This window comes from Garra rufa, chromosome 10, assembly GCF_049309525.1.
Source record: "Garra rufa chromosome 10, GarRuf1.0, whole genome shotgun sequence".
In the NCBI taxonomy this organism is placed as follows: Eukaryota; Metazoa; Chordata; class Actinopteri; order Cypriniformes; family Cyprinidae; genus Garra; species Garra rufa.
In genome coordinates, this window is record NC_133370.1 from 9,247,032 (window position 1) to 9,272,423 (window position 25,392).

The 25,392-nt window shown below is 35.2% G+C and overlaps 1 protein-coding gene across 5 annotated transcripts in view; it reads left to right on the forward strand.

Annotated features, from left to right (window-relative positions):
* Positions 1-25,051, forward strand: part of svilb (supervillin b) — a 78,347-nt gene extending 53,296 nt beyond the window's left edge. For 2 of the 5 annotated variants that reach the window (XM_073848073.1, XM_073848069.1), the window contains exons 16-40: positions 462-1,053; positions 2,583-2,718; positions 5,438-5,482; positions 6,997-7,077; positions 7,712-7,856; positions 9,232-9,327; positions 9,473-9,553; positions 11,359-11,539; positions 12,066-12,238; positions 13,793-13,948; positions 14,211-14,347; positions 14,439-14,586; positions 14,687-14,832; positions 15,049-15,224; positions 15,613-15,760; positions 16,746-17,043; positions 17,214-17,365; positions 17,452-17,557; positions 17,691-17,898; positions 18,072-18,205; positions 19,332-19,487; positions 19,590-19,733; positions 19,846-19,970; positions 21,356-21,511; positions 24,198-25,051. In XM_073848073.1, the coding sequence (XP_073704174.1) occupies positions 462-1,053; positions 2,583-2,718; positions 5,438-5,482; positions 6,997-7,077; positions 7,712-7,856; positions 9,232-9,327; positions 9,473-9,553; positions 11,359-11,539; positions 12,066-12,238; positions 13,793-13,948; positions 14,211-14,347; positions 14,439-14,586; positions 14,687-14,832; positions 15,049-15,224; positions 15,613-15,760; positions 16,746-17,043; positions 17,214-17,365; positions 17,452-17,557; positions 17,691-17,898; positions 18,072-18,205; positions 19,332-19,487; positions 19,590-19,733; positions 19,846-19,970; positions 21,356-21,511; positions 24,198-24,284 (4,007 nt within the window). In that variant the 3' untranslated portion in view covers positions 24,285-25,051. Of the gene's footprint in view, positions 1-461; positions 1,054-2,582; positions 2,719-5,437; positions 5,483-6,996; positions 7,078-7,711; positions 7,857-9,231; positions 9,328-9,472; positions 9,554-11,358; positions 11,540-12,065; positions 12,239-13,792; positions 13,949-14,210; positions 14,348-14,438; positions 14,587-14,686; positions 14,833-15,048; positions 15,225-15,612; positions 15,761-16,745; positions 17,044-17,213; positions 17,366-17,451; positions 17,558-17,690; positions 17,899-18,071; positions 18,206-19,331; positions 19,488-19,589; positions 19,734-19,845; positions 19,971-21,355; positions 21,512-21,923; positions 21,948-24,197 lie in introns of all 5 variants that reach the window. The other 3 variants (XM_073848071.1, XM_073848072.1, XM_073848070.1) reach the window with 3 other exon arrangements.
* Positions 25,052-25,392: the final 341 nt, after the last annotated feature.

Sequence of the window (25,392 nt, forward strand, 5' to 3'; positions counted from 1 at the left end):
ATTCGGAGATCGACACCTCTTGACTGGCAAGACGGCCGCGAGCGGAAACTCAAACAGTGAAAGTGAGTTGTTCAAAACCTTTCTTTTTAGTAAACTCTGTGTACACAAACAATGTTCTCAATGTTCGAGTTCATGTGTAGAGACCCAGACGATACTTCAAGCAAAGTTTCATGGTGTGTCGAGCCTTCTTAGTGTTGTAAAAATATCGATTTTGATGCGCTCAAAGTTATGCCCTTAGTACTCCCATTCACCGGCCATTGACAACAAAAAGAAATCACGGTCAATCTCAAAAACGGCTCGTTTGTCGTAATTATGCTTTTAGATATATGTCTTGTTTACAGTAAAAAAAAAAAAAAACAGCCCAGGTTGCATTTTGGCAATAGTTATCCTTTAAGTCTCTTAAAGTCTCTTAAGTCTCTTTTGTATTTGTTCTGACGATAGACCTTGATGTGTTTCTCCAGATGTCTCTGATCCCAGCGTTCCCGTGAGGACCGTGAGCAGCACGCCTGTGGTCTCCTCTAGAAGTTCTTCACACACCTCACACGCTCTCACTTACCTCCAGCAAACCCAGGCCTACACGCCTCCGTCTCCGCAGCCTGAGCCAAAACCAACACAGAACCCTCAAATCTACACACCAACCCACACTCGACCCCAAACACATCCCTACAGCCCGCCGACACCGCCACAGACGCAGGTGAAATCACAAACACACCTCATTTCTGACACTCAACCTCACATCCACATTGACACTCCTCCACGGCAAACCCAGCTGTTCCCTGAACCTCAGCAGCAGGCGCAAACAAGAATTCCACCACAGACGCAGCCCAAACCGCAGTCCTTCCTTCCACCCCAGTCACATGCCTACATTCCCCCTCAACCCAAGATACCCCCTCAAACCCAGCCAAAACCCCAGTGCTTCATACCACCTCCAACGCAGCCCCGAGAAGAGATCCTTGGAAAATACACCCCATCTGGACCTGTCGTCTCCAAAGACCAAAAGCCAGAGATCCACGAAGATCCAGAGGCCATGACATCCATGTCAATCAAAGAGAGGTGTGTGCTGCTTACTTCACATCTACATACACTGTCGCTCGAAAGTTGGGGATCAGTAAGATTTACTTGATTTGAGGCTGCATTTACTTGATCAGAAATATTGTGAAGTATTATTACAGTTTAAAATAATGGTGTTCTATGTTAAGGGCACTTTTCCAGACTAGTGGAAAGAAAACATCCAAAACACACTGTTAAGTGTTACTTTTATAGCACTTTATCTCTTTGTGTCAATAGATTTCAATTACAATGCATATTTTTAAAGGCAGTTTTCTCAAAAGGAGTTTTTTCTTCTACACTGAGCCATAAATCTCCACTTCAGTAACACTTACACACACAAAACAATTTTTTTATTTCTGACTATATCCTGAAGGTTTCTACAAAGGTATATGTTCATATATAATTTGCTTGATTTTACACATTTTATTTCCCAAAAAATGGTAAAAAAAAAAGAAATGGCCAGTCAATTTCTAATGTTTTTTTGAAGAACTCTCTTCTGCTCACCAAGTCTGCATTTATTTGATCCATAGTACAGCAAAAGCAGTAAAATATTTTATTATTTTAAATATTTTCACTATTTAAAATAGCTTTTTTTCTATTTGAATATATTTTAAAATGTAATTTATTCCTGTGATTTCAAAGCTTGTCCAGTCACATGATCAAAAATCATTCTAATATTCTGATTTGCTGCTCATTAATTTTTTCAGGTTTCTTTGATTAATAGAAAGTTCAGAAGAACAGCATTTATCTGAAATGGAAGTCTTTTGTAACATTTATAAATGTCTTTATTGTCACTTGATCAATTTAAAGCATCCTAAATAAAAAAAATTCTTGAACAGCAAATCAGCATATTATAATGATTTCTAAGGGATCATGTGACACTAAAGACTGGAGTAATGGTGCTAAAAATTAAGCTTTAATCAAAGGAATAAATTACATTTTAAAATATATTCAAATAGAAAGCAATTATTTAAATAGTAAAAATATTTTACAATATTACTGCTTTTGCTGTATTTTGGAGCAAATAAATGTAGGCTTAGTGAGAAGAAGCGACTGTTACAGTTTAAATAACATGATATGCTTATAACATGAAAAACATGTTATGATTAGTCTGACAATTAGCAGATGAACAGCAGGTTAAAAGCACACTCATGGCGTATTGCAGTGTAAGAAACAATGGCACATGCGTTGGAGCGTGCTGATGGCTTTAGATGTTGCAGGGTGACTGGAGCTGTTCTCCTTCTGTCTTGTCTTATAAATGAAATTGGGTCATCTCTGCTCTCGGTGAGCGCTGATAACGCGGACAGCACTATTTTAGATCTCCCAGCCTTCCCCGCAGAATCGGATGAAATGAGTACAAACGGAGAGATAGAGACAACAAACCATGACAAAGTCGCATGAGAAAGCTGAATGGTTTAGGGTTTTGAATGCTGTAGTATTTGGTGGGATTTCTGAATGTGTGAACAACAACATCCTTTGCATAGTTTCAATGTTCAACATGGAGTAAAGCATTTGATACTCTCATTTCTCAGGTTGGCCTTGTTAAAGAAAAGTGGAGAGGAAGATTGGAAAAACAGGATCAACAAGAAACAGGAAGTCATACAGGAAGTGGTGACTGTAAGCGAGAAGAGCAGTCAAATAATGGAGGAGCAAGGCTTTAAGAAAAAGGTAAGAATCTGTAGCCTAGCAACATCAATTTGGGAAAAGCATCACAGAGTTATTAAATTATTCTTTTTATATATAATCATAAGCGTATTAAAATTCTTATGTGTCACCACCACCTACTTACATTGGAATAGTTCCTATGTGTCTGGGTGCAAGTTATAACCAGTGTGATGTACAGCTGCATGCAAAAGTTTGGAATCCCTTGCAGAATCTATGAAAATGTGAATAATTTTAACAAAATAAGAAAGATCATACAAAATGCTTGTAATTTTTTTATTTAGTACTGTTCTGAGTAAGATATTATATATAAAAGATGTTAACTTATAGTCCACAAGACAAAAAAATATACTGAAATATTTAAAAATAACCCCCTTCAAAAGTTTGGGAACCCTTCTACGTCTGTTTTTTTTTTTTTTTTTTTTTTTTTTTTTTTTTTTTTTGTGATGGTTGTTCGTGAGTCCTTTGTTTGTATTCTTCCGTTTTTCAGCATCTTTTGCATATTTAAATACTTTCCAGCAGTGACTGTATGATTTTTTTTCACACTGAGGACAACTGAGGGACTCAAACACAACATTAAAAAAAGGTTCAAACATTTACTTATGCTCCAGACGGAAACACTATTAATTAAGAGCCGGGGGTGAAAACTTTTGAACAGGATGAAGATGTTTCAAATTTTTCTTATTTTGTTGAATATCACTTTTATTTTTTTTTTCCATTTAATACTGCCCTTCAGAAGCAACAGAAGATGCATGTTTCCTGGACAAGTACAATTTACTAGGGCTGCTCGATTATGACAAAAATCATAATCACGTTTATTTTAGCCAATATTGTAGTCACGATTATTTAACACATTTATGATTGGGTCTGGATCTTTATATGACTGATTTATTTAAAGATAGCAATACAACAGAAAAAAATGATACAAATGAAACCCTTTTTTTTTTTGTTTTTGGAAATTTAACGTAGTTAATAATGTTAAAAAAAGCATAGTTTTCACTTTAAGAATTAAACATGCTTAGTTTCTTATAAAAACTGCAAAAGTTCCTCCATCAAGAGCAGTGAGTGATTTTGACACATATTTGCATGTATTTGACCGTTAAGGTGCACATCTTAAGCTAAACGTTCACTTTACTTGTCCGTGTCCTGTTCCGTCTCGGAACGCATACACAGAACAGTGCAAATTATCTTTTGTGCTTTTAAAAACACAACATCAAATAAACATTAATAAATCAAGTAAGTCCCATTTTATGCAAGTCATGTTACATGATTTTACTGATTTGCATGTGAAATTGGGCTTTTATAAAGGAGCGAAAGCACACAAAGGGGGCGGAATCGGGAGCAATAGTCTTTTTATCTCGATTATTGTAGTTTCATAATTGTTTGTAGCCAAAATCGAAACAGGATCAACAATTAATTTTAATTGCACAGCCCTACAATTTACCTTGATCTTCAAATTTTAAACACCCGGCTCTTAATGCATCATGTTAGAAGGTTAAGGGGGTTATTTTAATAGTTTCAGCTATTTTCTTGTCTCATGGACTATATGTAAACATCTTTTATGTAAAATGTCTTACTCAAGACAGTACTAAATAAAAAATAACACGCATTTTGAATGATCTCTCTTATTTTGTTAAAATTTATTCACATTTTCACAGATTCTGCAAGGGGTTCGTAAACTTTTTCATGGGACTGTATATAAACAGACACTGGTGTCTGTGATGTAAAACTGTAATTTAGTATTGTAATGTTTTTACCATAAATTAACTTTTTACATTTATATGAAATAATACTTTGTAACTGCAGAAGTTCTCATGTTGCTGCCGTTTACAATTTAATAAAATTATGGGTTTAAAAAGTGCCAAGAAATTGTACTCGGGTTCAGGTACAAATACTGTCAACAAGAGACAGTACATATTTTTTATTTTAGTACATTTGAGGCAATAATAGTTTAAAGAAACCTGTCAAAAATCACTATTTTCCCATTTTTTGGGTTTCTTATTGACTGAAAACATAATGATATATGAAATAAATGCCATTTTAAAGTCCTGGTGACATATGTATTCTTCTTTAAAATGTGCATGAAATTGTAAAAGGTTTTTGTAAAAGTGCCAGTATTCAGTTTTAGAACTATTGTAAAGTACAATTTCTCTAGAATAATCCTAAAGTATAGTAATGAAGTACTCTAGTACTACCTTCGACCTTGACATGGAAAAAATGTCCAGGATATTCTTTAAAAATGTACCTCTTTGTGTTCCTCGGAAGAAAGAAAGTGCTTAAGATGGAAATTTTCATTTTTGGTGAATGATTCCCAGTCTAAACTGTGAATCAGATGTGTTATTCTAATTTGTGAATAGTAACACATTCATTTACAACAAGCAAAGCTGTGAATTGACTGGCTAGACCTGAAACCTGTATTTTACACAGTCTTATGAGTCATTTCACAGCATGGTGTAGTAAATTGCGTGGTGTTCCTCTTTTCAAACCCTGTGTAATTTTCAGTCTTCACTGAGTTTTATATAGTACCTTGTGCGTTTGAGTTATTGTGCTACTCTCAATTCTGCAAGTGCAAAGGTTAAAGGAATGTGTTTTTAGTTTATACTGTACTAAACTGAAAGGCCAGGTCTTGATAAAGGCCAGCTATGCATACCAAATAGCTTTCATGTAGCATTTTACCAGTTTTAGCTCTTTGTACCTCACACACACACGTCTCCTGTGTGTTTAGGATGAGGCTGTTATCAGTGAGTTCACGTCTTCTGAGCAGCTCTGGGTAAGCGCTAACATTAGTGTCTGTCTTGGACTAGTTTGGCTTTAGCTCCAAGATGATTGGCTGGCCTGCTACTGCAAACTGCAGTTTGATTGGCTGTTTCTTAAAACACTGCTTGTCTTGTATTCTAAATTAACCTTATTTTTATAGCTCACTGTGTTAGTTTAGTAAAATATTTGACACATTTCAGTTGGTAACACTTTACAAAAAGGTTTCATTTGTTAACATTCACTGGTGATTCACGACACCATGGAACAACCTGTTTTGTCTAAATGTGACCCTGGACCACAAAACCAGTCTTAAGTAGCATGGGTATATTTGTAGAAATAGCCAAAAATATATTGTATGTGTCAAAATTATCAATTTTTCTTTTATGCCAAAAATCATTCGGATATTAAGCAAATGTTCCATGAAGATATTTAGTCAATTTCCTACCGCAAATGCAGTATATCAAAACTTACTTTGATTAGTAATATGCATTGCTAAGAACTTCATTTGGACAACTAAAAGCAATTTTCTCAATATTTAGATGTTTTGCACCCTCAAATTCCAGATTTTCAAATCTCAGCCAAATATTGTCCCAACAAACCATACATCAAAAGCTTATTTATTCATGCTGTATAAATCTCAGTTTAAAAAATACCCTTATGACTGGTTTTGTGGTCACAAATAGATCCATAAAGACCCTTGAACATATGAAGAACCTTTCTGAATGACTGAATGGTTCTTTGTGGAACCAAACATGTTTTTTCTATGGCGTCGCTGTGAAGAACCTTTTTAAGCACCTTTATTTTTAAGAATATAATACTTCTGCAGCATTTCTTAATTTTTGTTAATGTTAATTTTGACATTTACATACGTTTTTTTAAAATAAAAGTTGTTACTTTTAACATTAGTTAATACCCTGTAAACTAACATGAACATTGAATAATTGTATTTTTATTAGCTAACATTAACATTAACCTTTTTGGAAAGTGTTACCCTTCTGTTTGTTTTAACATGGCTGTAGTGAGTTAATATTCACATTTCTGTAAAACCTGCTGAATTCACTTAACGTTATGGGTGAACACTTTGCTTTTCTAGATGGACCAGATCTGTGCTTCTCAACTGACCTGTTCTCATATCATGGACAGTAAAGATGAATGCAAATTATGATTAATAAAATGTAGCTAACCAAGAACTTGAAAGCTTTATGATAAATATATACAAAGCAAATAGGCCAGTTTATGTCATCATCTTATGTCATATTAATAATTTTGTTAAATTTTCACTACTAATTTTTGTACTGTTAGTCGCCACTTGATATCCAATGCAAAATCTGTATCTTGAAGCAAAACCAGTTGAGAACCACTGGTCCAGGTTTTTCTCTTGCCATTTTATTCCTCATTCATTCTCTGACATCTGTGAATTGTATTCTTCTTCCATTCATATCTCGCCCTGTAAACATTGTCTCTTGCTCTTTCATTCATTCTCGTCTTCTGTCTTCTTCCTGTTTCGTCCTTCCACTCTGTCTGTAGGAACCTGTCTTTTCTTCCACTTACTCTCCTCCTCCTCTCCCATCTACCCCAAAATGCCAATATGTTGAACAACAAGGCCAGGTAAGAGAGAGCGTGTGCATTTTGGAACCATTTCATTTCTAACATAAACATAACTCTATGAAATGTGAATTTCCTCCTGGTTTGTCTATTCCATCTTTCTGCCACCAGATAATCTGTCTTAGTGTAGAATAGTGGTTCAGATGATTAGGTTTTGTCATATGAGTTAGGAGTTGCTTTTTACTTGTTGATTTGAATCAAGTGAGTGTAGTTCATAATTATTTGTGTGTGCATGTATGTATATATTTATGTATGCCTTAGAACTAGAACTTGAACTTGCAGAACAAATGTTGAACTTGCTGTATAAACTCTAAGAGAGTTGCATTCATTAAGTGAGTGTTGGCGGCATAAATGCATAAATCTAATTTAGATGGAAATGCAGAGCACTTTGAGTAAGGATTACTGTGTATTTAGTTTTTGCTGTTGACTGGTAGATTTCAATACTGTATGAACAGCAAAAAGGATTGTCATATTCAAATGTTTTGAAAGCACTTTTGACATTGTACAATTTGAGTCTGCTTGATGAACTGCTTGTTTGAATTATCTGTTCATTATGTCCTAATCGTTGGTCGTTCCTTCCTGTAAACATATCAGAATGATCTATAGCCGCCATGTCTGTTTTGTCTCATTTAAACAGAAACTTGAAGAAGGGGAGGGGCAGATGTCCATCGAGGAGAGGAAGCAGATGATCTCAACACGGGAGGAGGCATGGCAAAGCACAGGAAAGGGCGTGGCCAATGACTCCAGCCAGTACACTGTGGCTGGCAGAATGGTGAAAAAAGGTTTGGATGTGCAAACACAAGTCAGGATTATTATCCTTACATCAAATGTAAAGGCTTGTGCTAAATGTTCATTAGTTTGAGAAAGAAATAACTAGACAAATCTGAGATTAAAATGTGACCCTGGACCACAAAACCAGTCATAACGGAAACATTTTTGAAATTGAGATTTATTCATTATCTGAAAACTAAAAAATTTGTTAGGACAATATTTGGCTGAGATACAACTATAAAAAATCTTGAATCTGAGGGTGCAAAAAAAAAAATCAATTTTATGAAAATTGCCTTTTAAAGTTGTCCAAATTAAGTTCTTAGCAATGCATATTACTAATCGAGTTTTGTTATACACTATATTGCCAAAAGTATTGGGACACCCCCTTCTAATGAACATGTTTGACTACTTTAGTAATTTCCATGAGTACAAATCTTAATATTTAAGCATATAATGATGTTTTAGGGAATTGTGTGCTTCTAATTTTATAGTAACAGTTTGGACAGGACCCTTTTCTATTCTAAAATGACAATGCCTCTGTGTACAAGTCAGTGTGGAAGAATTTGACTGGTCTGCATAAAGCTAGTCCTAATCCACCAAAGTCCACCAAACACCAGTGACTTGTACATATGAGTACAGTCATTTTAGACAAATCCAAAACTGTTGCAACAGAGATAAAAATACAATTTTTAAATACATTAATTATGTTTCCATATTTGTTGCCACAGCTTTTCTGTTCTAAAGAAGGGGGTGTCCCAATACATTTGTCCATGTAGTGCATATACAAGTCACTGGTGTTTGTTGATGAGTTTTTGGGTCAAGGTCTGCATTTAAAGTCACACCAGAGGTGTTCAGCTGGGATTAGGACTTGGCTTTATGCAGACCAGTCAAGTTCTTCCACACTGACTAAATGAATCATTTCTATTTGAACCTTGCCTTATACACAGAGACATTGTCATGTTAGAATAGAAAAGGGTCCTGTCCAAACGTTTGCTATAAAATTAGAAGCACACAATTCCCTAGAATATCATTGTATGCTTAAACTTTAAGATTTGTACTCATGGGAAGTTAAACCTGTTCATTAGAAGGGGTGTCCCAATACTTTTGGCAATGTAGTGTTTTTAGAGTAGGAGATTTGCTAAATATCTTAATGGAACATGATCTTTACTTAATATCCTAATGATTTTTGGCATAAAAGAAACATAATTTTGAGCTATACAATGTATTTTTTTGCTATCTCTACAAATATACCTGTGCTACTTAAGACACTTAAGACCCAGGGTCACAAATACGTTTTCTTGGCTCCAAAACCAACTAAAAAAAGTTGTGTACTTTTGAGCAAAATTAATAAATGGTGTACTTACTGTCTGTCTGTATGTGTGTCAGGTCTAGCTGCCTCATCTGCGGTGATCAGTCCTATTCTGTCTCCAGTCTCTGCTAAACTGAAGAGCAGTGTGCCAGCTATCTCTAAACCACAGGAAGGTATGTCAGACACACACACACACACACACACACACACACACTCACACTTCATGAAAGAAGATATTCGTCTTTAGAGAGCCACAAAGTTTGAAAAAGTTTGTTGTTGCACCATAATAACTGGGGCAAAAAATCTAATGTGCTGCAGAAATTGAGGCCAGAGCGGAAATGGAGTCTGATAAAAAGCTGGAAAAGCTAGAGACATTTTTGGGGCGTTTGAACAGTAAAGGTGAGTTGATTGATGCCAAATCTCTTCACTTTCTTGTATTTTAATTTTATTTCTTATTTTTTTAGTGCTGTCAAACAATTTTTCAAATTAATAAAAAAAAATTGTTTACATAATGTGTGTATACAGTATACATTTATTGTGTATTAGGGTTGGGCGATGTCGACCAATTTGGCATCGTACGATGTCTAATGTGAAACATCGCGATGGACGATGGCATCGTCTGCGGGGGGCGGGGGTGAGGGATGGTTGTTGTTAAATAATTTATTCATAACGAATTAATTAATTGTAGCCTACCGTGTCCACCAGTGCTTAATTTGAGCCGGATCCTGTTCTGGAAAATGTCCGATTTTGGATTTTTGCGTTACGGTATTTGTTTTTAAAGATCCGGAATTAAGTGCATTAGATCATGACAGTGCGTGCGTGCAGACGAGACAAGATCAAGTGCGGGTTTATATAAATGCATTTGGAGGATGTGTGTTGGTCCTTAACATATTTTCGACCAGTCAGCTTTTTTTAAGTTCAATAACGCTCTCATTATTTGCTTACTGCTTAACACACTTTCTCCAAACGCATTTAATGAGCAGCGGAATGTTTAAAGAGAAAGTGTAATATCAGAAATAATACCAAATCAAGCAAAATATTATGTATTAACATTATAAACACTATAAACATAGCTATAAGTTAGTTACCCTGACTCCAAAACGAATGATTTAAATGTAGAGGTATTTAGAACAGAACAGAAATGAAACAAAATATATAAAGTTAAGAAACTAAAACAAAGCGAAACTAAAAATAGCGCGTTGGGCTCACGCACCTCTGTTTTTCGGCACAAATCCAAGTGTTCCAACTAGGCTTTGTATTGTACATTCATATTTCGATGGAAAAAAAGATATACTCTTGTTTTTGTTCCAAGCTCTGGCATATTTGGTGTAGTTTATTTAATCTAATTTAATTAAAATTATTTAGAATTTTTTTCTGCTGTTTTTGTATGTCTCATTTATTAATGTAAACGAACTTTCATGTAATTCGTTAGGAGTTCACTGTAATTTGTACTGTGATCACTAAAAACTTCCTTGTTGTTATTTCCTCATAATAATAATAAAATAAGTAAAGATGCAGAAATTGAAAGCATGCATTTCATTTGGCTATATAGGGATTTAGTGTGTGTTTTTCGTGAGCGGGTTGCTGCTGCGGCGGAGGCGGGGCGGGGCGCTGCGGGGGCGGGGCGGAGGATCGCGATGCCGGCTCAGCATCGTGATGTCTATTGGCCATCGGCGATGGACGATGGCATCGTCTATCGACCCAACCCTATTGTGTATATATAAATACACGTGTGTGTGTGTATATATGTATATATATGTGTATATATATGTATATGTGTATATATATGAAAAATGCTATGTTTATATATTAAAAAATGATCAATTATATGAATATAAATATATACGTGAATAGATAAATATTTTTGTAATATATATTGTATGTGTGTGTACAAAAATACAGTGTACACGTATATATTATGTAAACAAATTTTTATTTTGGATGCAATTAATCGTTTGAAATCACAATTTTTTTTTAAGAAAAGCATGTTATGTGCCCATTATAGAGGTTAAAGTATAAATCATAATTGCATAATTTGGAGTCAGAAACTTTAAAAAAAGAAGCTGTTCTCATTTGCTGTCACAGTGACCTGATAATGGAGCTTTTAATTAAACCATCATGACTCTTTCTTTCTGTATTATGAAACATTTCCATTGCTATTTCTATCTGTTGCACTGTCATCTCAATCCTTTCCTCCCTCTCAGTGTCAGGTTTGCAGGAGACGACTTTGACGGTGACAGAGAAAGCTGTGAAGGAAGTAATGCGCCTGGATGATGAGATCTTTTCAAAATTTTACCGTCACGTGACAGATATTCCCCGTAGCATGAGCAGCAGAATGCATCTGGATGAGGACTTTGATGCCATCTTTGGAAAACAAACTCCAACGTAAGATTTGGGTTTTTGTAATCTAGGTACTAGAAAAAAAATTACATTTTTATTTTTTTAATTTCAATTTGTTAAAAATTATTTAAAATTATAATTATGTTTTTAAGAGTTTATTTGCAAAAAAACAGATAACTGTATTTTTAAATTTTTAAAAATCATGTTTTTTATGTTTTATTGTATTAGTAAGTTTTTAGTTTTTTAGTTAATCACAATAACCCAACTGCAGTTTGATTGAAATTAATTGGAGCGCACAATGAAAAAACAACATGATTTTGGAAAGAAGCTTACAGGCTACTTGTGAAATTCAGCTCAAATATCTAACATGAAAGATTGTTGTCAGATCAGTTAGATCAGCATGATTGATATAATCCAATTCAAGGTCCAAATACTGACATTAATCAATAGCTACCAAAGTGAAATAAGACTGACATAATGGAGTGACTTTAAACCAACATTTGGCATTTAACATTCATTTAAAGTCACACATTGCACTTTTTCTTACTTTTGGTATCTATTTGACTTCCAGGTTGACATCTGCGATGGTGCAGCACAAGCGGGCTGTTCGTCCCTCCCGTAATGTCCAGGCCTCAAGGAACCCCTTAAAAATTCTCGCTGCAAGAGAAGACATCAGACATGAGTACACTGAGGAGAGACTGAACATCGGGCAGTTGGAGACCAAGAGAATTAAACAGGAGAAAAGTGAGACAATGCAATGGATAAAAATGTGCTTTAGTTCAGTGTTGTTATTCTTATCTAAAAATATAAAAAATGTTTTCAGTGATTGAAATAAAGCTAGAAAATAATATCTAAATATTATGAAAAAATAAATGGGTGCCTTGATAAATAACTGAAAAAAGTTTAATTTGAAGTATTAAAATTGCTTAAACTAAAATTGAAATAAAAATAAAATAAAATAAAGCTAAAAAATGAATGCAATTATGGCTCAAAACTTAAAATAAAATGTAAAAACTTAAATAATATAAATACTAAATTACATATGTGACCCTGGAGCACAAAACCAGTCTTAAGTCGCTGGGGTATATTTGTAGCAATAGCCAAAAATACATTGCATGGGTCAAAATTATTGATTTTTCTTTTATGCCAAAAATCATTAGGAAATTAAGTAAAGATCATGTTCCATGAAGATTTTTTGTAAAATTCCTACTGTAAACCTATCAAAATGTAATTTTTGATTAGTAATATGCATTGCTAAGAACTTAACTTGGACAACTTTAAAGGTGTTTTTCTCAGTATTTTGATTTTTTGCACCCTTAGATTTCAGATTTTCAAATAGATGTATCTCAGCCAAATATTGTCCTATCCTAACAAACCATACATCAATAGAAAGCTTATTTATTGAGCTTTCATATGATGCATACATCTCAGTTTTGTAAAATTTAACCTTATGACTGGTTTTGTGGTCCATGGTTATGTATTAAGAACAACATATGTGACCCTGGACCATAAAATAAAGCTAAAAAATAATATATAAATATTATAAAAAGAAAAAATGTTGCCTTGATAAATAACTGAAAAATGTTTAATTTGAAGTATGAAAATTGCTAAAACTAAAATTGAAATAAAAATAAAATAAAGCTAAATAAAAAATAATGGAATGCAATCATAAGAATCAATTTTTTTTTTTAAACTGAGATTTATACATCATCTAAAAGTTGATAAATAAGCCTTTTATTGATATATGGTTTATTAAAATAGGACCATATTTGGCTGAAATACAACTGGACAACTGCAAAAAATTAAATCTTTAAAATAAAAATAAAATAAAAATCACCTTTAAAGTAGTCCAAATGAAGTTCTAAGCAATGCATATTACTAGTCAATAATTAAGTTTTGATATATCAACGGTAGGAAAAATAAATTCAAAAATATTTTCATAGAACATGATCTTTACTTAATATTCTATAGATTTTTGGCGTAAAGAAAAATTGATAATTTTGACCCATACAATGTATTTTGTTTAGCTATTGCTACAAATAGACTGGTTTTGTGGTCCAGGGTCATATATAAACAATGAAGCAAAGAGAAGAAAAGGGAATGTATAACTAGTCTAAATAAGCTTTCTTGTAAAATGAGTTTGAAATAGTCTCAAAATACTAAGCAAAACATACAAAATTGGTTCCTGCTTTGAAAATGTGCGTTTATACGTATACAATTTAGCTATTAAAATAAGATGATTAATTAAATGTATTATACTTTCTGTTGTAATAATGTAATTATTAACATGTTTTCCAGTGAGCAAGAGCTCCAGTTTGTCGGACGCAGCCCTGGCTGGTTTGGCCAGTAAAGAGAGCTACAGCAGCGTGAGTCTGCGCAGTGTCAGCGTCTCAGAGCAGATGACCAATAACAGCGCAGCTCCCTACAAAAAACTCATGCTCATGCAGGTCAAAGGTCAGCCTTTTATACTCTAATACTGTCTCCTAACCAGGCATAATGTGATTAAGTGATGCATTGAAAGCTTTTTTCTGTCACATTAGGCTGAAAAGTCACATTAAGCTAAATTAGTTAAGTAGCATTATGCCTGACATGCAGTGTAATACCCACAGAAGGCACGAAATATAATATAAATAGTAATATTGTTATATTTCACTGGAGCAGTATGTGTTGTTAGTGGTTGTGTGTGTTGAATTGTATGTGCGTGAATGTTCACCAGGTCGACGTCATGTCCAGACCAGACTAGTTGAGCCTAGAGTGTCCTCTCTGAACAGCGGTGACTGTTTTCTACTGGTTACACCTGAGCATTGTTTCGTTTGGATTGGAGAGTTTGCAAATGTCATTGAAAGAGCCAAGGTACCATCTGACTTTTATGCATGCTATTTTTCATATGATTATATAGCTTTCTACATCACTGCTATTGTAAATTGTTCCATTTGACGTCCAGGCATCGGAACTGGCCACTTTCATCCAGCTGAACCACGATCTTGGTTGTCGAGCAGCACAGATAGAGACGATCGAAGAAGGAGCGAATGCACAAAGCCCTGCAGCTGCAGAGTTCTGGAAGATCCTGGGAGGACCAGCCAACTACCAATGTACATATTCTGAAATCAAAACAGATAGCATTTAAGTGCTATTATCCTAATTGAAATGAATAATATTTGTCCTTCTACCGTGTATGTTTAATGATCACAGCGGCTGGGTCTCCAGACGAGGATGAGATGTTTGAAAGTGCCATTGTGGAGACTAACTGTATCTTCCGTCTGGTGGATGATAAACTGCTTCCTGATGATGAATTCTGGGGAAAAGTGCCTCGTAGCTCACTTTTGGGCTCTAAAGAGGTCAGAAATGAATGTTTTGTGAAACGTTTATTAGTATGGTTTGTTATTATGTAACATTAATTAAACATATATAACATTCTCAATAGTTTGTGTAGTTGTGTATTTGGCATATTTTAACATTTATTAATAACTTGTTCCCCATTTTGCACAACTGTTTCATTTGCATATATGTGAATCATGACTATTTGTTTTTCTTGGCTTTCTTTTTCACTTTAGGTGATAGTGTTTGATTTCGGTAGTGAAGTGTATGTGTGGCACGGTAAAGAGGTCACTCTGGCACAAAGGAAGGTGGCGTTTCAGCTGGCCAAGCACCTTTGGAACGGGACTTTTGATTATACCAACTGTGATATCAACCCTCTGGACCCTGGAGGACACAACACACTAATACCAAGGTGCTCACACACATTTCAGGGGTTTAGTTAATCAGCGGTGTCCAAACTTGGTTCTGGAGGGCCACTGTCCTGCTGTGTTTTACTTCTGTGTGCCTCAACACAAGTGCCTGGAAGTGTCTAGTATGCCCAGTAAGACCTTGATTAGCTGTTTCAGTTGTTTAATTGGGGTTGGAACTAAACTCTGCAGGACAGTAGCCCTCCAGGACCGTGTTGAACACCCCTGACCTAAATTGTTTATATTAAGTTCCACTCATACACTGTACAAATTATCCACTCAACTTTGATAATCTCAAAGTAAAGTTGTGTGTGGTTATTATTATTATTATTATTATTATTATTATTATTATTATTATTATTATTATTATTATTATTATTTTTTTTTTTTTAGGAAAGGTCTAGGTCGTCCAGACTGGGCTATATTTGGCAGGCTGACCGAACATAATGAAACCTGTCTTTTTAAAGAGAAGTTCCTGGACTGGAGAGATGCTTCTAGACTGTCCCCTAAAAATGTAATTGAACACCCCTTTCAGCAGAAGGTGGGTTGATGTGTGTGTCAGTATCATTGGTAAATGAAAAGCTTTTCAGCATCATTACTCCAGTTTTCAGTGTCATGTTATCCTTCAGATATACTAATATGCTGATTTGCCGCTCAAGAAACATTTCTCATCATTCTTGAAAAAAGTTGTACTGCCTAATGTTTTTGCGGAAACTGTAATACATTTTTTCAAGATGCTTTGATGAATTGAGCCTTTATATAGTCAAGGTCAAAAGTTTACATACACCTTGCAGAATCTGTTAATGATTTTACCAAAATAAGAAGGATTTTTATTTGGTGCGGACTTCAATAAGATATTTCACATACAAATTTACAGTGTACAAGATAAAATAAATGAAAAGTTTGGTTGAAAATGAAAGTTCAAGACTCATGAACAACTATCACTAAAAACAAAAACAAACAAAAAAACAGCTGTGGGTCAGGTAACAACACAGTATTAAGGATCCAGCGTGTGTAAACTTTTGAATGGGGTAATTTTTATAAATTCAACCATTATTTTCTCTTGTGGACTATTTGTAAATGTCTTATCCAGTTCAGTGCTTAATAAAATATAACATGCATTTTGAATGATCCCTCTTATTTTGGCAAACATTTTGCAGATTCTGCAAGGTGTACGTAAACTTTTGACCTCAACTGTAATGCATTATAAAAGAAGTTTCAATGCATTAGTTATGACTTGTAATGTCCTTCAATATGCATTTTATGATATGAGCAAATGAACAATTGTAAACAGTTATGATATACTGTAATCCTTATCTATTCATTCATACACCTTCAGAAAGTATAATGCATTAAAACACCTGACAAACTTTCTATTTATAATGCATTAAGAAAGCTATAATGCAGTACAATGTACTTTATGAATATCTTTATAATGCATTATGCATAAAGACTTTAAATAAAGCTCTATTTAATTTTTTCATTTTCTTATTCTCATCCTTCAACCGCTGCTCTTCCCATTTTAGGAGTCTCCGGGCACAGATTCCCGTTCTGAGTGCCGGGCGTACAGTGCCTCTCTGATGCTGCCGGTCCTGCAGTCACCGATCAGCACGATTTTGGACGGTCAGAATGTGGGTCGAGGACATGGTCCGGTTGAGAATGGCTCGGACGACTGCATGCGCTCTCTGGAGATCAGCACGGTTGCTGTTGACGTCTGGCACATCCTGGAGTTCGACTACAGCCGACTGCCCAAGCAGAGCATCGGCCAGTTTCATGAGGGAGACGCTTATGTAGTGAAATGGAAGTACATGGTGAGCGCAGCAGGTTAGTAATGGCACCGGGACAAATGAACAAATGCATTTATCTGAACAATTTTTTTTATATGCAATTACATGTATTATGCATAATTTAATATTAATAATTAGTACTGAAATTGTACAAACTGTCAGTGTTCATCTGTAAGTGTGTTATTCGATGTCTGTGTCTATCTTTAGTGGGCAGTCGGCAGAAGCCGGATCAGCGCAGTGTGGGTCCCGGCAGGGAGAAGTGCTGCTATTTCTTCTGGCAGGGCAGAAACTCTACAGTCAGTGAGAAAGGAACATCTGCACTCATGACTGTTGAACTGGATGAAGAAAGAGGAGCACAGGTAAGATTAGATACTGGACTAAACACACTTTTGAGTGTTCCCCTCCACTCTTTTGTTGACTCAGTGCTTCTGTGATTCATATTCAGATGCAGGTTCAGCAGGGGAAGGAGCCGCCCTGTTTCCTGCAGTGTTTCAATGGAGGGATGATTGTGCATTCTGGGAAGAGAGAGGAAGATGAAGAGAACATTCAGAGTAAGAGTCACGTGTATTTGCAACTCTGTTTAGTTCAGTTATTTAGTTATTTATTGAAATAGTGTACTGTACAAAAAGCTGTATGCCTGAATATTCATATTTGATTGTTTGTCCCCTGTTGCTTGTGTTTCAGATGATTGGCGTCTGTACTGTGTGCGTAGTGAGGTGCCTGTAGAGGGCCATCTGCTGGAAGTGGCATGTCACTGCAGCAGTCTGCGATCACGCACATCAATGGTCCTTCTGAACGTCAACAAAGCCCTCATCTACCTGTGGCATGGCTGTAAAACCCAAACACACACACGGCGTGTTGCTCGAACCGCTGCAGAGAAGATCAAAGAACAGTGAGTCATTTATGCATTTTTGTGAATACGTTTTATACTTGCACATTTATACTTAATGCGATAAAATTGAGTTCAGAGCATACACTAGCATTCAAAGGGGTTAAAAAGATTTTAAAAAGTGCATTGTAAAATGTTTTTATGATCGAAATCTGTCTAATATTTGTGTTTTCAAGACGCCCACTGGAGGCAGGACTTCACAGCAGCTGTAATGTGACCATTCATGAATGCGAGGAAGGTGGCGAGCCAGTGGAATTCTGGGAAGCATTAGGCAGGAAGGACCGCAAGGCCTATGACTGCATGCTGCAAGGTACAACACACATGGACAGTGGAGAGAGATGATGCATGATTTCGCATGCTTTTTTGTGCTTTTACTTTCCTCACTCCAAAATAATGCATCACTAGCGTATATATTGAAATTTTTAAAGATTTTAAAGTATCTTATGCTCATCATTAATCGTGCAGCCCTACCTTCAGCAATCATTCTAATATACTGATTTATTACTTTAAAAAAAAACAGCATTTATTCAAAATATACATCTTTTCTAACAATTTAAGTCTTTACTATCACTTTTTATCAATTAGACAGGTCCTTGCTGAATAAAAGTATCAATTCCTTTCAAACAAAGAAAAAAAAGAAAACAATTCTGACCCAAAAATTTGAAAGGTAGTGTATATTGTTACAAAAGATTTCTGTTTGAAATAAATGCTGTTTTTTAACGTTTTATTCATCAAAGAATCCTGAAAAAAAATCACAGGTTCCCAAAAAAATATTAAGCAGCACAACTGTTTCCAACATTGATATCAAATCAGCATATTAGAATGATTTCTGTAGGATAATGTGACACTTGAGACTGGAGAAATGATGCTGAAAATTCAGCTTTACATCATTAAATTCTGTTTTAAAGTATAATAAAATTGCAATAACATTTCACAATATTACATTTTCTTCTGTATTTTTAATCAAATAAATGCAGCCTTAATGAGTAGAAAAGTCTCCTTTGTGTGTATGTGTATGTACTGTATGTGTATATATATATATAAGATATCGTAAATCATAGTTATGACAAACTAAGTCATCATAATAAGATTAAAAAGTCATAATGATTAAAAAATAGAAATTATGATGAACATACATAATTAAAATTCATGTCAAAATTAGCTTTTTTATGAAAAACATGACATGACTTTCTATCTCATAATTGTCTCATAATTGACTGCTTATGAAATTACAATTCAACAAAACATGTTTTTTTTATGTGGTGGAAAAGGCCTTTCATTTTTCACATGTTCACAAGTCATAATGTAAATGAATATCATCAACAATTCTTGAGCTGTTATCAGTCAGACTGAAAGAAATTTGATCACAATGACCTTTTTTTCTCTGCTTTATTTTTTTTTCTTTGTATTTATTTCTGTTTCTCACTTTTTTCCAGATCCTGGCAAGTTCAACTTCACCCCCCGTCTGTTCCAGCTCACTAGTTCTTCGGGTGAGTTTGTGGCGCAGGAGTTTTACAACCCATCCAGAGCTGCAGACCTTGTTTGTTCTCTGCCGTTCCTGCAGGAGGATCTGTACTCTGCCCCTCAGCCAGGTAAAACAAAATGACACACATGAACTCTCCCTTTTCTCTCAGACTGGAAACAGTGAGTCATAAATAATGATTCATGTTTTTCTCCCTCTTTTCTATTTCTAGCTCTGTTCCTAGTGGATAACTATCATGAAGTTTACCTGTGGCAGGGCTGGTGGCCGCAGGATACAGAAAGTACCGGTTCTGCCCGCATCCGCTGGGACTCAGACAGGAAGTGTGCTATGGAAACAGTGTTGCAGTACTGCAGAGGTGATTGACAGCCTTTTTAGCCAATCAGCAACTTGTATATGCTGCTTCACATACAGCTTCTGCTCCACTTCTGCTGTGAATACAGATAACTGTGATGCCTTTCTTTGTCTAGCAGAAAAGAATGAGAAGAAGCCTCAGAAGTCATACTTGATCCATGCTGGATTAGAGCCGTTGACCTTCACAAACATGTTCCCCAGCTGGGAGCACAGGGAGGACATTGCTGAAATCACAGAGAGGGTGAGAGACTGAACCAGTGTTGTATTTCTGTCAGTGATAACATTTTTGGTTTTGACCAAAACAGAAATCACTGATTGAAACTGTCACAATAGTGTGTTTAAAGGGATAGTTCATCCAAAAAATTACAATTCTGTCATCATTTACTCACCCTCAGGTTGTAGTCAGGTTGTTCAAAACCAATCATTTGATGGTCAAAAAGTTCATAAAAATGCCTTATGTACAGTTTAAATGTTTATAGAAATCTCAGTGTTATTAAATAAATTGCAATTTTAATTTTAAATAAAAATTAATTTTCATTTTAAGTTTAAGGTAATGCAAATTTAAGTTTTGATTTTGGTGTTTTAGATTTTAGAACACTATACTTCTTTAGCTCTGTTCCAAACTCTAGCAGTCTGCCTAACTATTCTGAGTTGAAAGGGTTAGTTCACCCAAAAAGTTACAATATATTTTTTCCTGACTGGTGTTAGGAACAACCATCATGTCAGGAGCATGTCAATGAAGCCTTAAAAGGAAAGTTCACCCAAAATCTAAATTCTGCCATTAATTACTCACCCTCATGTCATTCAAAACCCATAAAACCTTCGTTCATCTTTGGAACACAAATCAAAAACCCATAAAACCTTTGTTCATCTTCAGAACAGAAATGTTCCCAGACCCGGAAATGTAGTATTGACATCTATAAAATAATCCATGTGTCATCAGTGGTTTAACCGTAATTTTCTGAAGCTATGAGAATACATTTGTGTGCAAACAACACAAAAATAGTGACTTCATTCGCATTTGTCATGATGCTCTCTATGCGGGAGGAAAAGAATTGAGACATCAGTGGTTCAACCGTAATTTTTGAAGCTACGCGGGGGAAAAGAATTGTTGAATAAAGTCATTATTTTAGTTTTTTCTTTGTGCACAATAAGTATTCCCGTAGCTTCGTAACATTACGGTTGAACCACTGATGTCACGTGAACTATTTTACCGATGTCCTTACTACATTTCTAGGTCTGCTCTCGAATTTAATCAAAAATATCTTAATTTGTGTTTTGAAGTTTGAAGAACAAAGGTCTTACAGTTTTTGAATAACATGAGAGTGAGTAATTCCTGATGGAATTTTCATTTTTGGGTGAACTATACCTTTAAGGCTTCATTGACAAACACCAGGCAGAAAAAAATATATTGTGGTTTTTAGTCTTTTTGTCAACAACAATATTCAAAAGCCCCATGAATTTTTCAGTTGTTCATGATTCACTGGATTAGGATTTAAAAATGTATTTGTAAATTAAGTCATAAAATATTTTAGATCTAGGATAGAACCTAGAAAATATATATTCATTATACAAATTTCCAAGGTTTTGCACTTTGTAAAAATGTGCGTGTGTGTGTGTGTGCAGGAGGCAGAGGTGTGTAACCAGATCATTCTGGTGGAGGATGTGTTGGCTCGTCTCTGTCAGAGCACTTATCCTCTAGCAACACTGCAAACCCGTCCCCTTCCTCACGGCGTCGACCCGCTGAGACTCGAGATGTACCTGACCGACGAGGACTTTGAGGTAACCCCAAACACTATTATGGGAGAGATCACCAGTGCAACTCAGGATTTGTGTAAAAATAGAAAACCAGTGCAAAAATGTTCACACCTCTGAATATTCTATTAATGTTCTTAATTGTTTATAAGACAGGGACAATACAAAACAACATTAGCATACAGTATAGAAAATATAACAACCAATAAATCTATAATAAAAAACATGGCAATAAAGTAATAAAAGTGCAATCTAGAATTTAAAACAGTAATTCAAACTAAATAGAAAGATTTTTTCAGTTTTTACTGCTGTATATTAATCTTTCAAATTTAAATTGGCAAATAGAATTGGTTGAAAATAGATTGAGAAGGTTAATCAGAATGGTTTCTTAATCTTTGATGTGACTAGATAATAAGAATGGAATGTTTTGCCGTTTTAGGCGGGGTTGTAGAATTCTGAGTGGGTAAGTATCTCTGATATGGACTAATGTCAAAGGGAGAGATTTCTATGCCACTATCTTCTAACAGCCTTACATTTATGCTTCGTTTCTACCCTGTATCTTGCTCACTTTGGACTTCTCTTTGAACAAATCACACAAGCACACATGCATGCACAGTGCGCACATAAATGAACAGATTTATCCTCACAAGCTTTTTTTCCAGCAGTACTCTACATGTTTCTGAGAACGATTTACTGAGAGCACAGTGTCCTACCTAGGCGTGACTTGATAATAATGTAATAAAACATATCTCTTTTACATTAATGTCACACAGATAGCAATTTGCTGTGACAAAGCTTTCAAAGGTCACTCAGTTTCAGTGAGATTTGGCCATTTAAGGAGACCGAGACGAGCACATTAAACCGCCAACTCTGATCAAATCTGTACATTTGTGCTTTGTCCGAGTCCAACAAGCCTGCATGTTGACTGTGTTCTATGGTTTAATTTAGGCAATCACAGTCAAGTTGCATGTGAAGTCTGCCATTGGTTGGCCAATCAGTGGTCCCGCCCCAAATTCAGGTCATTGGTTGAATAGATTGTTCAATCTATGAAGTTGTCTCTGCACATTAAACTATAATAAGGGAAAGATTTTTTTGTCAATGCACATCATTTCTAATCTAGATTTCTGCACAAGCAGTCATTTCTGATTGGTCTCTTTCCTCTTATTTTCTATTTAACTGTGGTTTAAACACAATGCGCCCAGCTAAGACACTGTGTTACTGTAACCCCTTTCTCCTTCTTTTTCTGCAAATTTAGGATTGTGTAATCAGATTTTAAGTTTTTGCACATATACACTACTGTTCAAAACATGGGGGTCAGCAAGATTTTTTTAAGGAAATGAATACAATAAAATTGATCAAAAGTGATAAAGCAAAGACATTTGTTACAAAAGATTTCTATTTCAAATAAATGCTGTTCTTTTGAACTTTCTATTCATCATATTTTGCACAGTTTGCTTTTTCAGTTTGCAGTTTTTTTAAATTTTTCAAATTTAATACTGTGAAGCTGCTTTGACACAATCTGTGTTGTTAAAAGCACTACATAAATAAAGGTGACTTGATGATGGAAATTTAGCTTTGCATCACAGAAATAAATTGCATTCTAACATGTATTTACAAATAAAGCTGTAATAATGTCATGTTTTTTTCTGTTCTGTTTTTTCTGTTTTGTTTCTTTTCTGTGTTTGATCACACGAAAGAAGCCTTGGTGAGCATAACAAGCATTTAAAGGAATTTTACCAACCCCAAAATTTCGAACTTTAGTGTATATGTATTTACAGTTGAGGTCAAAAGTTTACACCCCCCTTTCAGAATCTGCGAAATGTAAATTATTTTACCAAAATAAGAGGGACCATACAAAATGCATGTTATTGTTTATTTAGCACTGATCTGAATAAGATATTTCACATAAAAGATGTTTACATACAGTCCACTAGAGGAAATTATAGTTGAATTTATAAAAACGACCCCATTTCCCTTGATTCTGTACCTGAATGATCCACAGCTGTGTTTTTTTGTTTAGTGATAATTGTTCATGAGTCCCCTGTTTGTCTTGAACAGTTCCACTGTCTGCTGTTCTTCAAAAGAATCCTTCAGGTCCCACAAGTTCTTTGGTTTTTCCAGCATTTGTGTATTTGAACCCTTTTTTTTTTTTTTTATCAATGACTGTATAATTTGAGATCCATCTTTTCACACTGAGGATAACTGAGGGACTCATATGCAACTATTACAGAAGGTTCAAATACTCATTGATGCTCCAGAAGGAACAACGATGCATTAAGAGCCAAGGGTGAAAACTTTTGAACAAAATAGATTTTTCTTATTTTGCTTAATATCATATTTTTCATTTAGTACTGCCCTTCAGAGGCTACAGAAGATAGTTACATGTTTTCCAGAAGACAAAATAAGTTAAATTTACCCTCTAAGTTTTCACCCCCTGGCTCTTGATGCATGGTTTTTCCTTTTGGAGCATCAGTGAGCATTTGAACCTTCTGTAATAGTTGCATATGAGTCCCTCAGTGTGAAAAGATAAATCTCAAAATCATACAGTCATTGTTGGAAAGGGTTCAACATGCATTTTGTATGATCCCTCTTCATTGGTAAAACAATTAACATTTAGCAGATTCTGAAAAGGGGGTGTAAACTTTCGACCTCAACTGTATATGCCTGTGTGCTTCTCTCTTTTAACTCATTACAATATTTTCTGTGTTCTCAGCGAGTGTTAGACATGAAGAGAGAAGAGTTTGACACTCTGCCCGGATGGAAGCAAGTAAACCTTAAAAAAGCCAAAGGACTCTTTTAGAAACCTGACGAAAGTCATCCTGGTGACAGAATTATCGCTGTCTATTTCCTCCATGGTCACCGGTTCTGCACTCACCTCGCCATTTCGATTAAAAGAGGTGGTCGTGCACTGAGAACAGGGTAAACGGTCAGGTCAAAGGTCACTTTAGGATCTACAGATGCACCTGCTGTGGCGTCCGCTTTTGATGTATTTCTAAGTCTGTGGAGGTGATGTCTGTGAGTCTGTGTGCGTCTCTTCACCACATTCATGTACGACTATTTGCAGTTTGTGAGTGTGTCTAGTACATGATATCAATTCATTCATCTTCCCATTCGGTCCGATCTGCGATGGGTTTTTGTTGTAACGTGTGTTTATGTTTGATAAGTCTGCTGAATAATTGGAAATTGTATAAACTTTGTAGCAAAACAAAGAAGTGGCAGAAAATCCTGTGTGATCGCGCTAAATGTTGTCAGATGTCTTAGAATATTCCTTTTTGATTCAAGAGGAGTTTACATGCTGCGTCTGTATTTTTTGTGTGTGTTATTCTTGTGTGAATGGCTGTTGGTTGTGATGGTGCCGGTCTCTTTTTCTTGAGGTGTGAGGGAGATCATGTTTGTTTGTGTTGGGACGGCATGGAATAATGGACGAGAGAAAGATAAGATATTAATTTAAATGTACAGTATAGTGCCTTGCTTTTGTGTACAGTTTCTATACCAAACACACTAGTCTGCATTTCAGAGACTTTCTTTGTGATAAAAGAAATAGTGAATAAAGAAAGCATATTCAAATATTTTGTCTAATTTCATATATACCTTTTAACTCATTCTACGGACTATATGGAACAAAACAGGCTGTGATAGTGGATTAAGTATTTTGAATTAATAAGGTCAATGTTCAGTTACACATTTTGTCTTTTTTTGTCGTCAATATTAATAGCCCCTATTTAATAGTAAATTGCCATAAAACTCCTGGATTGACTTTACCGGTAAGTACAAATATGCACTGTTCACCTATCCAACGTAGTTCTGTTTTTTTACCGGTAAAGCACCATTCACATATGTTTTAATTTTTGTGTTAAGCGAAAATTAACCTTGGTTTTATTATAGTAAATGTGTAGTAACCATGTTTT